This window comes from Eumetopias jubatus, unplaced genomic scaffold (genome assembly GCF_037043125.1).
Source record: "Eumetopias jubatus isolate StellerSeaLion01/CBP00866 unplaced genomic scaffold, mEumJub1_p1.0 scaffold_9, whole genome shotgun sequence".
NCBI classification, from domain to species: domain Eukaryota; kingdom Metazoa; phylum Chordata; class Mammalia; order Carnivora; family Otariidae; genus Eumetopias; species Eumetopias jubatus.
The window spans coordinates 79,518,024-79,534,292 of record NW_028274815.1 but is presented as its reverse complement, the minus strand read 5'-3'; the positions used below and the strand labels follow the sequence as shown (position 1 = coordinate 79,534,292).

General features: G+C 41.1%; 1 protein-coding gene across 6 annotated transcripts in view; it reads left to right on the top strand.

The window, feature by feature from the left end:
- AFF3 (ALF transcription elongation factor 3) overlaps positions 1-16,269 on the top strand; it is a 565,487-nt gene that overhangs the window by 125,871 nt on the left and 423,347 nt on the right. For 4 of the 6 annotated variants that reach the window (XM_028103926.2, XM_028103925.2, XM_028103923.2 and 1 more), the window contains exons 3-4: positions 7,591-7,711; positions 8,747-9,598. In XM_028103926.2, coding sequence (XP_027959727.2) covers positions 7,591-7,711; positions 8,747-9,598 — 973 coding nt within the window. The remainder of the gene's footprint in view (positions 1-7,590; positions 7,712-8,746; positions 9,599-16,269) is intronic. The other 2 variants (XM_028103928.2, XM_028103927.2) reach the window with 1 other exon arrangement.

Here is a 16,269-nt window from a genome sequence, read left to right as displayed (position 1 = left end):
TTAGTTAATTGCTAGTGCTAACTCATTTGAATTGCTTATCCCTGTTACATTTTATAAGTTTTATAGGAATTCTTAGAGTTAACACTTATCAACCAAGGAGAGTTAGCCAATCTTAGAAGAATGAACTGAAATGGTCATGATCTGAAAATTAACACCCTTCTGCCTGGCATTTACTAGCAAAAGATGGGGATACCATTTGTCAAAGCCTGTCAGTGAGCAGGTTCCTCAGGGAGCCAGCGGAGCAGAGTCTAAGAATTCAGTTTCTGGTGCCAGACTGCCTGGCTTCAGACCCCAGCATTGTTGCTCACTGGCTATGAGACTTGTACAAGTTAGTTAACCTCAGAGCCTCCCGTTTCTTCACTGGTAGATGGGGATAATGTCTCTTGGGGTTTTGAAAACTACTCAGTGAAATAATGCATGTAAAGTGCTTCATGCAGTGGCTGCATGTAGTAGTAAAGTATTGTTCTTATTAGCAAAATTTAATATGGGCCTGATGGGTTCGGGAAGATGTTATAGATGATCCCCAAAGCCTGTTTTTCTGTGGAATATTTGTGGGCTAAATTTGTCTGTGGGGGTTCATTATTTTGTGACTCCTGTTTCCTAGTTTCACCAAAGCTGTGGTACAGGACAAGTGATTCTGGCACGAACCACCCTCAATTCTTTTCCCATTCTTGTAGAACAGATTGGCAGACCTGAGGCAGAGATCTGTAAATGCTCTCAAAGAGAGTTTTTAAGCCTGCATTAAGATTGACATCACCTTTGTGATCAGAGACAAACAAGTAAGATGGGACTGACCTTTCCAAGGTACCTATGGTAGAAATAATATTGGGGGTCATACTTACAAAGCTGTTGGCAAAGCCAGTGATGTGATGCTGCTGGGGGAAAATGGAGTAAAGAGGTATGGGAATGTCTAGTATAAGTGAGCAGGGCAGAGTGATGTTCTTCAGGATTTAAGGGTTTGTTATATGCACCATTGTTGACCAGTCCTCACTCCTCAGCAGACCTTTAACTACCAACCTCACCATTGTTCTCACCATTACCACCCCACCCCTTCCCACCACCCCACCGCTACAACTCTTCCCACTACCATCGCTCCCATGACTACCACCCCCATGACCATCATTATCAACCCCCCAACATCCCATCCCCTCCCACTTCCGCCAACCCCTCTTACTGCCGCCACCCCCACCACCCCCTTCATCCCCACCCCCACCCCCATCATCACCACCATTACCTCCATCACCCCCTACCCCATACCTCCTTCCTCTTCACCACCCCTACCAACGTCATCCTTCCTACCCTTCACCCCTCACCCCCAGCACCAGCACCAGCACCATGGCTACAAGCGTTCAGGGCCTTGAAGGACTCCAGTTGGGGGATCCTTGCCTCTTTACCAACCCACCTTGTCTCTGTCTGACTTGCTTCTCTCACCTGCTCACTCTGACCACCTTCCTGTCTTTCAGTCTCCCAGCTCTGTCTGGAGATTAAGAAAGGAATTCGCAAGTATACTTCAACAGTCTTGCTTTTCTCTGACTGAAGAAGGGATTACTGATCTTTTATCATTTGCTTTATAAATAGCAAGAGATGATAATTAGTTTGACTCATTAAGTTTAAGGCAATTGTTATAATTTTGCAGTGTTTGATTAAGTTTCTTTAATTATACACAGTTGTTGATGTTTCTGCTCCAAAGAACAGGAGAATTTCTGCGAAACATTATTCTCTCTACTTAGTGCTTTTTCTCCTTCCTGTTTGCCCCTGTGGCTGCCAGTGCACGCTCCAGGGGCAGGTTAGCATTTTGTCCAAGGACTCGTGAGTGTCTGAAAAGATTGTCTTCTCTGTGGTCGAGGTGTTCAAGGCCCGTCCTGATGCAAACTGTAAAGGAAGGGACAGGGTATCTTTTATTCTTCCCTGCATCCCCCCTTCATTTATTTACTCCAAACCTGACCTGCTCCAGGAAGGGGTCAGATAACCTTATTTAGGGTAAGATGACAGGGTAGCGGTAGAGCAAACCAAGCAAATGAAACTTGAAATGTGGAATTCCAGCTGGTTAAAGAACTGGGATGGTGTGGGGAGGGCAAAGGTCACCCCCTCCAAATACTGTCAAAGGCCACTTAATAGTAATTTGTGTATCTTGGACTTTTAAGCTCTTCTTCCCTTCACTGTCTTCCACCTGCCCTTTCCTCAAGACCCAGCTCAAAGGCAGTCTTCTGCAGGAAGCACTCCAGATTCCCTGCGCTCCCTTCTGCAATGCCCCAACCACATGCTGTCAACATGCTCTTTTAGAATGGGCCCCTTCCCCCTTCTCCTGTCTCCTGAACCATAGCTTCTTAGCAGCAGGAAAGGCCAGTCTCAGCCCTCATTGTCTCCCCTGTATCTAACACCATGGCTTTCAGGAAATGCTTTTGCACGGAAGTGAATTGTATTTCTGCTATATGAAGAGGAGAGTAGTTTTTAACCATGAAGAACATGGTAACTGTCTTCAAAAGATTGGTGAGAGGTGGTTCTCTCTCTTCTCCTTGAATTTACTTGTTTTTCAGACCTCAACTCTGGAGACATGCCCGTAGGTAGGACACACAATGTGTGTGTGTGTGTGTGTGTGTGTGTGTGTGTGTGTGTGTGTGTGTGTGTGTGTTTTAAAGACGAAAACACTGACGATTCTAGTCAAGGGGTGCAATTAGCTATATATACCTTTGGCTGAAAGCCTCCTCCATGGGAAATGCGGTTTGTTTTCGGCGAATGTTCAGATGTAAACAGGCTGCATGTGGATGGCTGCTGGAGGGCAGAAAGCAGCCCCTCCTGGCCAGCCGGGCCTTCCGGGTCCAACCCAGGCTCCGCTGAGCGGGCGGCCCCACCAGCTCCAGCACCTGTCCCCCCAGTAGGGCTGCGTGGGCAGAAAAGAGAGCAGGCTGAGGGATGGGTAGGATTTGATGAAAATGGTGATACCAGCAGCCCAGGCTGGCTTATTATACTTCAGAGTCTGTAATTTTTAAATTCACTCATCTATGCTCTAGGCCACTCTTCTGTATTACAAGTATATCCTTTTATCTTGTGGACTGTGGAAAGAAATTGATTTTTGTCTTTTGTTTTTTGGGGGGACTTTTACAAACAATTTTGACAACCCAGCCTTTATTCCAGAATTTTCCTTTTAGTTCTCTCTGAATGCAGAGTAGCTTCCCTATGTCTCATTTGTCCTATTTTGCTTTTGTGAGGCTCACATTCACTGTTTATTGATAGTGCGGGTTTGTAGACATCAGGGTTTAGGAAGTGTGCCCACCTTTCGCTCCTGGGTGCTCCTCTTCCATGGATTGACATTGCTGTCCCTTCTATATGATGGCTTCTTTATGACATTGTTTTGATGATTGAACTCTTATCCTAAGTTCCTTGATCTTTAAAAAAGTTAGCCCCATAGTGATATCCACCATCCTGTCTTTCTCCAAGGGACATTGTAAGGATAATTTAGGGACCTATGTGTGAAGTATTTTGAGCTCAGTAGAAGGGAGAATCCATCAGACTCAAAGGTATTACTATTACTTGGTTTCATACTATTACCATATGATCAAGAATACATTAATTTTGGAAATGGTGATAATTTCATGTTTGGAATTCTATTCTACCTAATCAGCATAATTGGCTTTGGCCTAAACCCTACACTTACCTCATTTTATAGATTAAAAACAAATAAAGGGAAATGATCAGAAATGTTTTTACTACATTTTTCATTGGCTGTTTTTTTAATTCTAAAAATAAATAAGTCTTTTAAAGGGAGCTGATTAAAAAGGTTCATTTCCTGGGAATGTTATGCATCTGCAATAAATAATAAATAATATTGTAGCAGTTGGCTGCCTCCACTTTCATACAAAATAAATAAATACATTTGGTGACATACATTTGAGGAGTGTGATTCTTATAATTTTCATGGAAATAAGGAATAACTTTACAGATGATAGAGATTTTACCATCTGCTAGTAACAACAACAACAAAATAACACAACTCATAACATGAGGCTCTTACTGAGTCTTAACGTATATATTGGCATGCCAGGAATCAGAATTCTCTACAACTTTAGTCAGCCATCCCCAGGGAAGCTGACATGACTTCCAGCATGTCAGGGGAAAGGTTCCTTTGCTTCTAAAGCAAATGGCATGGTCTTTACATTGCTTGAATGGCAAAGGAGGGAAGAGGACTGAGTTTTAATGGTGAGAGATCAAGAGAAAGGCACTCTCTGGAATTGTAAGTACCTGCACAGATTTCACTGGTAATTAGTGGAATGGTGGACTCACTGTTGGGAAGATACTGTCTTTATGAGTTAAAACATTTAGTGTTGGTAGAAAAGATAAGAGTTCAGACACTTAGAGAAAGATGGCGGGTGGCAAGTCCAGACTCTCTCTACAGTGACATTTGCTTTAAGCAGATAACATTTTATTTTCCAAGGCCTGACATGACTGGTGGGGGTTGTGGTTCTAGTGAAGGAGAAGGAGTCAGGTGGGTCACCATTAGGAAGAGTTGAATGCTCAGTGAAGGCAACAGAGCTGCCTTCCAAGGAAGGAGAAGAGAAACCAAAGGGAAGGCATTGAAGAAGTATTGGCTCTCTCTTTGGGTTTCCTTTGCTCTCTTCTGGAGAAGGTGGGGATGATTGTCATTTTTGGTCTTTCTGGTTTCATCTGGTGGCATGGAGGGTATTGCAGGCACAAGCATCATGGCAGTCCCATAAAAGATGGTCAGTGCATTTCTGTTAGCAGGCTATGTGTGGGTGGTCCTGAGGGTATTCAGTCCTTCTTAGTATGAGAAGGCATAAGCTGGGTGTGCAGGCAGAGCCTCATTAGAGAACTTTAGCAGCAGGGGTGTGTGTCTTGGAATGCTTTTGGTTATCTTTAAATGGATTGGGGAATGAGGCAGCTTTAGTTAAAGAGGAGCAGCTTGCCTCTCCCCTCCAGCTTCCCCATATTTTGAAGTGATTCTTACTCTCTGACCCTGAAAATGTAGTAAGTCTGATAGCTGCCTAATTGATTATGGCTTTTAGCCTAATGCTAAACCCATGGGGCAAAGTAGGTAGAGTTTATAAATTTGTTTTCATTGCTATACTCTATATCGTCCCTCCCTTTTGTGTTACACTTCCTGTTTGGACCCTGATGTCCTGTGCCCTTTCCCCTTGGCCTTTGGCAGAAATGTTGACAAGCTCATGCACGTTCAGATACCAAGGGCTGGTCAGGTTAAAGTGTTTCCCCTTCTTGTGGTGTCTACATTTCTTACAGGGGTGAAGACATCTTAAACCAGAGGAATGACTCTCTAGTTGTGGAATTTCAATCATCAGCCAGCCGATGCAGGAGGTATTATTTTGGGCATGGGGGCCTCTCAGAAGCCCTGAAATCATCCTAAATGACCACCTGCCTGCTCCATGTCACATAAGGCCACTTCATGCATCACACCTGTCTTGTGTGTGTGTTGGTTTGATCTGCCTGAGGTCAGCGAGCATGTTTGTGGAAGTCTCTGTGCATGGAGTTCTGCACAGTAGGTGCTTTCCAGATGTCCGTACGTGCCGGAGAGGGGAAGAAGTGCAGTGCATGCAATGCAAGCTTATTTTTCTTACTGCGGATGCTGGTATTGGTCCCAAAGTGAGCAGGTTCATAGTAAAACCCCAGTTTACTTCTTTGTTAAAGCTCACTTCATGCCCATCCACAGCATGAGTCGTGTGTTGTCAGAGCAGTACCCATTTGAAATCCATGGAACGTTCATGAAAGCTGGGATTTCATATTGCAAATGTCCACAAGCAGGGCAGGACAATCATAGCCTCTTCTTTGAACTGGAAGCCTGGTTCTGTGAATAAGAGTGTCATTTTCATCTTATGCCTCCCTTCTGCCAGTCACTATCACCGTAGCGCCCAAAGAGTTCTTAGTGATGGCAATGTTGGAGCTGTGAGCCTCTCAGCTGGTAAGGCGGTGGCTGTAGCCTCCGTTTATGTGAAGGTCACTGGTTGGATTCCCCAATCTAATAACTTTGGGTAACGTACTAAAGATGAATTAAAATGCTAATTGGTGACATGTTCTGGGTATTTTAACATTCCCTAATCTTAAATGTAAATGAAAAGCCTTAGGTGTTCTCACAGCCTTGCTGGAAGCGTATTTAGCATTGCCCCTTAGTGAATTTAAAGTATATTCTGTCCACCTGGGCAGAGCTAGAAGGATAAGCAGTATTTATTTTATGATCATTTTATTTGTGTCCTCTACAGCTACATGACACGCTGTTCTCTCTTATACTCAGGATAGCAGTTTAGCTAAAACAAAACGGGACAAAACAGAATCTCGCTCTTTTCATATGTTTCTGTAAACCCACAGCTCCTTTCATTATTATTTAAAAGTGGTACATTGGAGTTTGGGCACCTAAAGCTATTCCAAAGCCATTTTGTAGATTACCTTCATGTTTAAACCTTATAATGCCATGAAACATCCCTGTTTTATAATGAAGACACTGGGGTGTAGAGAGATTGTGTGGCTTCTCTGTCATCATGTCGCTGGTTACAGGAGAACCAGAGTCAGTAGGCAGCTGTCCTGGCTCCCAGCTCAGGCACCTGTGCATTAGCCTCGGTGGGAGCTCGAAGCAAAACAAGGTCACTTAAACCAAATGCTTCTGCTAGGAAATGAAGACAATGCTCATTCTGAGGGACCTGCCAGTTCTCCACCGAGGCTGGATTTCTTTATATACTGAGCTGAAAAAACAAGTGTATTTCCTTCCTTCAGTTAATGGGTCACTTCCTTATTAGTAGTTGAATTAGCCTCTTTATTTTCTCCTTATGAGGGGGAAGGAGCACTATTTCTCCCTTAGTCCTCCCAGTTATCTGGTGTCTGGTCACTTCATAATTGTATTTTGGGAGAATAGATATTAATTTTCTTTAACAAAAAGGCTGAGATCCTTGATGACACACCATAATTCAATTTCCACTCTCTCCGTGTTTCCTGCACCCCTTCCTCCTGGAACATTTTTCATAGTTAGGAGGAGTGATAGTGTCAAATATATCAGAAGGAAGAATTGATTCAGTAGTAGTTTGACGACTTGACTGATTAACAGAGATCAGAAGAAGGCTCATAACTGTGAAAACCACTGCAGCATGGAGTTTTAACAGCTCTTTAGGGAGCTAGTTAATGAAAGAATCAGTACAGAAACAGCCATGCAAAAGAAAAAAAAAAAAAGAAAGACAAGAACAGGAGCATTCCCATATAACACTCAGAGGCTATGTCATAAGGGGAAATAGGCTCATAATTTCTATTTACACATCGCTGTAATTACCGTCTGCCTTAAGATTACTTTCAGTCTTCTGTCAAAGTTGCTTAGATATTTCCTGTCTTACATATCAGGCAGAGAGGTCTAGTACTGGTTGGAACTTGCCGTAAGGATTTTTTTTTCCTCCTGAAGAATGTAATTATCAGACACCCAAGCTCCTACTGCTTGATTAGACTGGCTCTAATCTGATCCTTGTTCTCCTTATCACGGCCATTCGTCCAGGAACCAGACTTCTGCACTCAGGTGAATGTTCCACTGGGCTTTAGCCTTTAACTTTTTCCTGTGTGGTTGTTCTTTTCTTTCTCCTCATGCAGTGTCTATGAACCAGATAGAAATGTGCTACGGAGGAAAGAGCGAGAAAGAAGAAATCAGGAAACTCAGCAGGATGATGGCACATTTAATTCGAGTTACTCCCTCTTCAGTGAACCCTACAAGGTAGATGGTTTTCAGTTGTTCATCTTCTCCCTCACTTGTACCTCTCCCCCGTGATGACAGTCTCTCCTGGAAGAGTTAGCCAACCAAACTTCAGCTGCTTTTCTGCCTCTTCAGCCCAGGAAGACAGCTCAGCCATTCAGAATGAGGTCTTCTCCCACAAATATTGGTGTCCAGTTCACACGACTCAACTGCCTGTTCCCTCAGTAAAATGTAACTTTTGCTTAATAATGAGAGCTGCTTGCTGTGATTTTTATCCATAGTATAGACTTCATTTCTGCATTGATTTTCAAAGTCAATGCCACTTGTAATGTTTTTTTTTTTTCCCCTAAGCTATTCGGAAATAAAAAGAGATTGGGTAACCTATTTGCCACACATGGGTCATACTGCGGTCAGGCTACCTGATAGGGTAATGAGAAAAAAACTGCTGGATTGTTTCTCATTTACACCAAAGGCCAGAGATACAAGCTGTCTTCCAAAATGAAAGACCTTCTGAGATTTCACTAATGTCTAAGGCCTGCACGGAACCATGGGTAGTTTAGGCTGGTGTCTCCTTGCACATTGAGCCCTGTGTTCATTTTAAGCTGTATGCTGACTTCTTCTGCCTGTCACTCTGGGTTTCTGACAAGAATCACTATATATTTAGAAACTGGCAGCAGAACAATTTGAGCCAAATTTGAATTTTTAAGAAAAGCTTCCAGAGGGACTATAAAAAGGAGAAGAAACCCTAATCCTGGAAATCCTCAATCCCGATGGTTTTGTGAAGCTACGGTGGTATATTTTCTGATTTCCATAGCTGCATCACCCCACCGAGGATAGATTCCCTTTTGATGTAGTCTGAGGCTCTTAACGGCTTCCTGGTCCTGGTGCGATGCAGTGTGGATGGACTTCAGAGATGACAATTCTGATTTCATCTCCCAGCTCTCATTCTGAATGTGACAACCCTGACTCTGTGAGCCAGCAAGGCACCTCTCCATTGTCTCCTGTGTTTCTCTTCTCTCTAATGACAGGGTGCTTGTTGTGTTTTTCTTTCTCCAGACGAACAAAGGGGATGAGCTCTCCAACCGGATCCAGAATACTTTAGGCAATTACGATGAAATGAAAGACTTTTTAACTGATAGGTCTAATCAGAGTCATCTCGTTGGCGTTCCCAAACCTGGGGTTCCTCAGGCTCCTGTGAACAAGATCGATGAACATTTTGTTGCAGATTCAAGAGCCCAGACCCAGCCCTCGTCTGTCTGTAGCACTGCTTCTTCCACACCAGCCACTGTCCCCGCACAGCAGAGTAAGAGGGGCACCATGGGCTGGCAGAAGCCTGGGCACCCGCCATCAGATGGCCAACAGAGAGCAAGTAAGCACGGACACAGGTTGCTTGATTTGAACAGATCTGCTAACCCAAAGAACCATAATAAAAAACCTAACCAGTCTGTGTCGAGCCCCTCATCCTCATCTTCCTCTTCTTCTTCCTCTTCTTCTTCTTCTTCTTCTTCTTCTTCCAACTCAGCACAACAAGGCTCTCTCAGGACCTTGCTTGGAGATGGTGTTGGCAGACAGCAGCCACGAGCCAAACAAGTGTGCAATGTAGAGGTGGGTCTTCAGACCCAGGAAAGGCCACCTGCTATGGCAGCCAAGCACAGCGGCAGCGGACACTGTGTTCAGAACTTTCCTCCATCCCTGGCTTCAAAACCCAGCCTGGTCCAGCAGAAACCAACTGCATACGTGCGGCCGATGGACGGCCAAGATCAGGCTCCTGATGAGTCTCCAAAGCTTAAGTCGTCCACAGAAACCAGTGTGCACTGCACATCATACAGGGGAGTCCCGACCACCAAGCCAGAGTCCGCCAGAGCCAAGGCCAAGCTTTCCAAGTTCAGCATCCCCAAACAAGGAGAGGTGAGTCCTTTCTCAATGCCACCTACATACATCTGAGTTGATCTCAGTGATGACTTGACAGTTAATAAATTCAATGCCCATGTTTCTTTATTTTCAGTGTGTGAACAACTTTGTGTGGTAGGATTTGTAGCAATTGCTAAAGGAGGATATACACGTAAATAATAATTTCTTAAAATCTCAAATTGATTATCATCATTTTTTTTTTAAGTTCCAACATATGCAGTTATGTGTCTATGTTCATTCGGGAAGGAATGTTTCCTTCAATATAGTTCAAGGGATTTTTTTTTATGAATGAGTCAGTGTCGACATGGATAGTATATATTAGAAATAAAAGCATTGTAAGGGCCATATATAAAGAGGTTAATTTTTATGTAAAAGAGTTCAGAAGTTCAACATTTTTGCCAGTTTTGAAATGTTCCAAAACATAAAGGAAATTTTATAATGATTTTTAAAGTAATTATTAAGTGACTGAATATTGAATATGGTGAATATTCAAATGTATCAGATGTCCCATCCATATTATAATACTTAAAATCCAGGTTAATTGATGTTAATCAAGTAAGGACTCTCTTGTCCTGTGAAAATGATCTTAAGGTTATGAAGAGAGTGAAATCTTTTAGTTCAGATTCTTCTGGTTTGCATCTTGAATTTAATCTGAAGTATTTATTTATTGCATTACAAAATGTGTAGACTAGATGTGTGGAATATGAGAACTCAAAAATGCAAATCACATAATCACGGAGGTAGCAAAGAGTCTAGTCTACTTGAACAGTAAATCTGGGTAGAAAATGAAGTCTTGTTTTAGAGAAACACATTTCATCCTATATTCCAAATTGATGACACTTGTCAAGAACACACAAAAAAGTATGCATGCACATTTTTTTGTTTTGCTGTGATGTGATATACTAACTAACATAAAATGTGAATTCTAGAGCACTGGACTTAGGAACTATTCAGTTTCTTTTTTCTTTTTGACATATTTGGTTTTAAAGATGGAGTAACACTGTGGCTAGCATATTCTTTGTATCTTAATTTGATTTAATGACCAAATAAAACACAAAATGATTTGATGTTTCTTGTTGGGAGTCTGACACGGCTGAACTTAATCATTTCTGAGCTGAGCTCTCACCTCAAAAAGCACCGTGCACCAATTGGGAGATCAACATAGTGCCCTTAGAGAAGATATATTTTTTTAATTCCGAGATGTTTACACAGGTTCTAATGAGGAAATTAAGTGACATGTACAACGGTAACTCCTTTTGATTTTTTGTTTATGATGGATCCCATAAAGTATTCTTAGGAATTAATAGAAGCAGTATATAACTTCTGTAAGCATTTATGTTTTGTAAAGTTTGTAGGAAACACATATGAATATCACCTTATAAAACTGAATTTATCAAGCCCTTTGATTTGTGTTATCATCATCAAATGACCTGGCAAATAAAACATGGCTTATCCTTGAACAGAGGTGACTGTAACCGCCAGGAATCCGTTATAATTTTAATCCCAATTGATTCCTTGTTAAAATGATTTTTATGTGCCAGAGAAACTTCAAATTTATTAGGTAGTAATTTATTTATTTACTTCATAACCCAATGAGTTGATAAAGCCCTGGTTAAAAGCCCATTTTTGATAGCCAGTACAGCCTTATGCAGATAACTGTACAGTTTTCATTAGGCTTTTGGGTATGTCATTAATAACGTGGACACTTTCAGGACGCCCTTCCAAGACCCCAGATTGGGAATGACACATTGTATTATGGTTCGGTAATCATAGAAAGAGAGAAATGCCTGAGATAGAAAGTCATACCAAGAAAAATTAGAGCTTTTACACAGGAAGTGTTTCATTTCCCCCATGTAATGACATTGAGCTTGTTCGCTGGCTCCCTTCCTAACATTTTATAGTGAGTACTTTAAAGAGGCCAATCATGCATTGATAGAAAAGAGGTAAGAAGTGTTGTTCACAGAACAAAGTTTTAATTGGTGATTTGGTTTTTTTTGTTTGTTTTTGTTTTTGTGGGGGATTTTTGTTTTGTTTTTTGTTTTTTGTTTTTGTTTTTGTAGGGGAGATAATATGGTCCTTATTTTAGCAAAAAACTGTGTATTATGGAAAATATGGTAATTGAATTGTGCAGCACTTGTGTGTTGCACTCCAGTCTATTATAATAAGAAAATGACTCTTTCCCAATTAGCAGCAGGGTAGTATCTATAAGTTACATTTCCTATCCTTCAGACTCAAAAAGAGTTTTTTTTGTTTGCTTGTTTGTTTTACAGTACTCCCAAGAGATTCAAAAATACCTTTTGCAGGTATATCACTCAGTGTTTATAGGGCATCCCTATAAAATGCACAATCGTAGCATAGAAACTGAAGAATTTTATCAGCTAATCAGATTTTGCTTTTTGAGGAAACATTTGCTTTTATTTTTTGGAGAGAATAAAACAAACATGACAAATAATTAAGAAATATTAATGCCAATTTTTTTTTACACAGATAATACCTAGATGAAAATGTCCTCTTGATAGTACTAACATTAATTTCCAATAAGGCAGGGAATGCATTTTTAAGGGAAATTTACAGAGGCTGTGACCGAAAGGGAACTTTTTCATGACTTGACTATAGTTTCCCAGGACGTTAGCTATAGAGCAAGACTTATGCCAGTGTGAAGGATTTGGGGGCTAAAAGGAAGTGTTAGGTAAAAATGACGTAAAGACAAGGGAGATGCAAATATAGCTGAATAGCATTGTGTAGGTACAGTCCTCATAAGAAATCAAATCAATGACTAGGTATAATGCAATAGGAGAAATTAAAAAAAAAATTGAGATATGATCTCTGCCTGCAAGAAATTTACATGAATATATTAAACTCCAGCACTTAGCTTTTAATTTGCAATTTCTCTCACGTACAGTCCAAACTAAATTTAAAATTGGCCTTCTAGTTCTAGAAAATTTCCTCACCTTCATAATCCTTATAGTAGAAGAATCTTGTGTTGTTTTAAAAAATTGACAATTTGTGAATTTCTTTTGCCTGATTTTATACTTCTTAAATTCTTCATTCTTTTTCTTACAACATCTGCACTCTATCTGCTGCCATGGTGAATTATTTGTTATAATTCTTTAGTCTTCAATAATAGGTAATTAGTGTGGAAAAATTCAGTGCAATTTGATGTGGAAGTTAAAGACCTCAAGGGATTTCTTTAACTGATACACCTGTCTCTTGGCTGGTTTTCCCCAGCTCAGTTTTGTGTTTAATGAAAAACATATTTTTGTTGTTATAGCTGACTTTTTTATTCTTGATGCCATCCCTCATTAAGTGAGCCTTCCCTGGAGTGTCACTTGGAAGGGTGACTAGTGTTAGGTGAGAGAAGATACAGGGACATAAGAAATGACTGCAGATGCATTCTAGAACATTCTAGGGTAGGGCACACTAAATCTTATTTCCAGTTGAAGGAAATTATTTTTTGTTTCACATACACACACAAAATAAATGTTTTGCCCTTAACATGTAATTCAAGATCCAGACACTGCGGTCTATTAACCTAGTGGGGCAGATACAAGTTTTGTGGGACCTAAAATGTATACTGTCTTCGGGGTTTTCTTCAGGAAAAAAGGAGTAGAAAATTACCTTATACTTGAAATTTTTGCAAAAACAAGTATTAACTCATTGCTAGAGCCCCTCCTGGGGCCTTGGAGGAATCTTTGCTTAAGAGGCCCTGGAGCTTATGCGTCATTAGCTTCCTGCTGTATCTATCTTTGGCTCATGGAATAATAAGAAATTGTTATTAAAATGATAATTTTAGATTTGAAAAGAGTGCTTTATATTGGTCTCAAACTTGGTAGAATTTAAAAATACATATGTATATGCTAGGTGATATAGGAAGGCGGAAATGGGACAATCCTATAAAACAGGCCTAATATGCAGTGCTGTTGAGATAAAATATGGGAATATGGGCCTCACGGGCCATGAAGTTAGTTTGTTTGGAAGTTTCAGCTTCAGTGGCACTCCAAAACATACACATTTTAGTTTGTGTTTGTTATTAATTTAATGAGTAGCAATGATTTAAGGCCGCCCTTGCAGAAGGGCTCTGATGGCTGAGAATAGAACAGATCTGAAAAGCCAGGGAAAGAAGGAAGGAAAGCAGGGCCTGCTGCTCTTAGCTGAGTCAGTGATAAGGAAAGAGACACCTGAATTTGAATATCAATTAATAGACCGTATGTATATAAGGAGTTTTCATAGTGGTTGATACACAGTGGTTCATCCACAAGAACAGAGAAACCGTTTTTGGTTGATCAGAATTTCATTTGTTAAAGTAAGTAAATAGTTTAAGGTGTATTGATTAATCAGCATATTCATGACAGGCATTTTAAAATCACCATTTATACCATGAATAAGAGCAGAAAGATAAAGCACCATGATTCCACAAAATAGCTTCCTAGAAAAGCAATTAGCTGATTTTTTTTCTAAGTTCACAGAAGATAAATGATGTAGGCTTCCTATTTCCTGTCACTCTTGGTTACCTTTGTATGAAAATGGATTTCTTCCAAATTAAAGTCGGCACCAGCCTGTCGGACGGGAAAGGCATCTGCAGAGCAATGTGTACATTACATATTCATGCCAGTCTAAATTTCTTAATTACATTTGAGATGTATAATGTTTTCAAATGGAAGTATGCTATCTGATTGCTCATTGATGAAACGAGGGTGTGTGGCCAGGCTGGCGACTCAGTTTCTCTGTCTGTGGTTTCACCCTCCTCACCATCATCACCTCCAACCTCCTTCACCCACTGCAGACCGAGGCCACGTCCTGTGGGACAGCAGGGCTTAGCAACAGCACAGATGGTTACGCTCTGTACTTCCTCCTCTCCCTGTCACACACGCTGTGCGTTCTTTTAGTGAGGATGCGGGCAGCTTGCACCCCTTAGACTTAGAAGAGTGAAGAACCACAACTTTGATCTCAGATACTGGATGAAAGCACTTGTTTTCCATCTTATAGATGGGTCACTCTGAAGGTCATAATGAAGGCTGGCAAGTGGAAATGTTTCCATATTTTTTGGCACTTTCATGTTCAGCTAGTGCAGCCCTAAAGGTAAAGCACTTAGCCACTTAAAAATATCTTCCGTTTCTGTAACCCTTTATTAAAATGTGTCTTGTGTTAAGGTGCTGGTGTCCTTTTCCATCCCCTTTCCTCTCTGAGCTCCTTTAAGTTCATACTATAAAACCACATTTTCTAGCCATGAGGTAGGAAACTACTTCCAGGGATGGAGGTGTTGAGAGCGAGACCCGGAGGGAGGCCATTAGAAAGCCCCACTTTACATTCCCTGTATTTTCTCAGTTCTCATAAAGTTTCCTCTCCCGGAAAGCATCTGGACAGATTATGGGGCTGTTTGCCCTTAAACTGCAACCTTATGTGTGTTGACTTCAAACCTGGGGCTAATCAAGAGCCTAAGCCCTCTGTGTTTGGAGTCCCTTGAAGAGATGGTTATGTGATCCAAGAACCTCTCCCACATTGGAAAAAGCATCACTGGACAGTCCAGTGACAAAAGCCTCTTGTTTTGTATTTCATCTGTTCTTGGTTGGAAATCCTATGCACCCTCTCAGATACACAGGGATACACAGTGGAATCATGATAGCTCTGCCAGGTGTAGGTTCAAATCCTGGTTCTGCCACTCATTAACCATGTGGCGGGGAGCAAGTAGTTTAACTTCTCTGGGCCTCAGTTTTCGTATGTGTGGAGAAAATGATAATATCTACATGGCAGAGTTACCGCAAAGAAGAGTAGATCGATGAGTTGAAGAATGTCATTTGCTTAGCACAGTGACAATATAGTAAGCATTCAGTAAATATTGGCTATGTTACTCTTACTAGAAATACCTCTGAAACGACAAAAGCAAACAAGATATGGAAGTGAGGATATTATTGGAAGTGGTTGTGTGCGTGCATGTGAACTAGAGAGAGAGAGAGAGGCAGAGAGAGGAGGTGGGAAGAAAAAAAAAATGAAATTCTGAAAGTTCTTTTGTGTTTATTTGTTGGAAATAATGGAAATCTTGAAGACTGAGATTATCCTGGATTAATATAGCAAAGCCTGAGTGACGTGATTCTCTCTTCTTTAATGCTTAGCCCCCTCCTGAGATTTTATTGCCAAGCCTGGGATCAAATTCTCTCTCTCTTTCTGTGTATTTGGCTTTCCTGAGCTATTATTACCTGTAGTAGAACATATCACACTTGAGCTTTATTTCCAGTTAAATGAAATATAAAGTCAACAAGATATGGGCTGAGGAAAAGTGTTAAAATTTTCAGGTAGTAAGTATTGAGAATGACTCATTGAAACAGATCTCTTTGAAGCCACACAGTATTAAATGGTGTTTAATTGGGCCGAGCTGGAGAATCACTTACCCACATGATTAACCAGCGTTAGCAATGCCTTTATAGTAGAGGAGAGTGCAGTTTCCCTGCTGCTAGTCACACATTCCATTCTGTAGCTGCACGCGTGACAAGCAGCCTGTGGCTACCCCTGGACGGAGCAGTTTCCTATTTTGGCCAAAGGTCAGGCTTTAGGATCAACAGACATTTTCAGAAGTGATACTGCCTGGGACCCATCTCTGCAGTAATTGGCCTGATTTTAGAACAGAATGAGGAGTATGGTTTCTGGAGCTAGATTGTCTGACTTGGACTCTC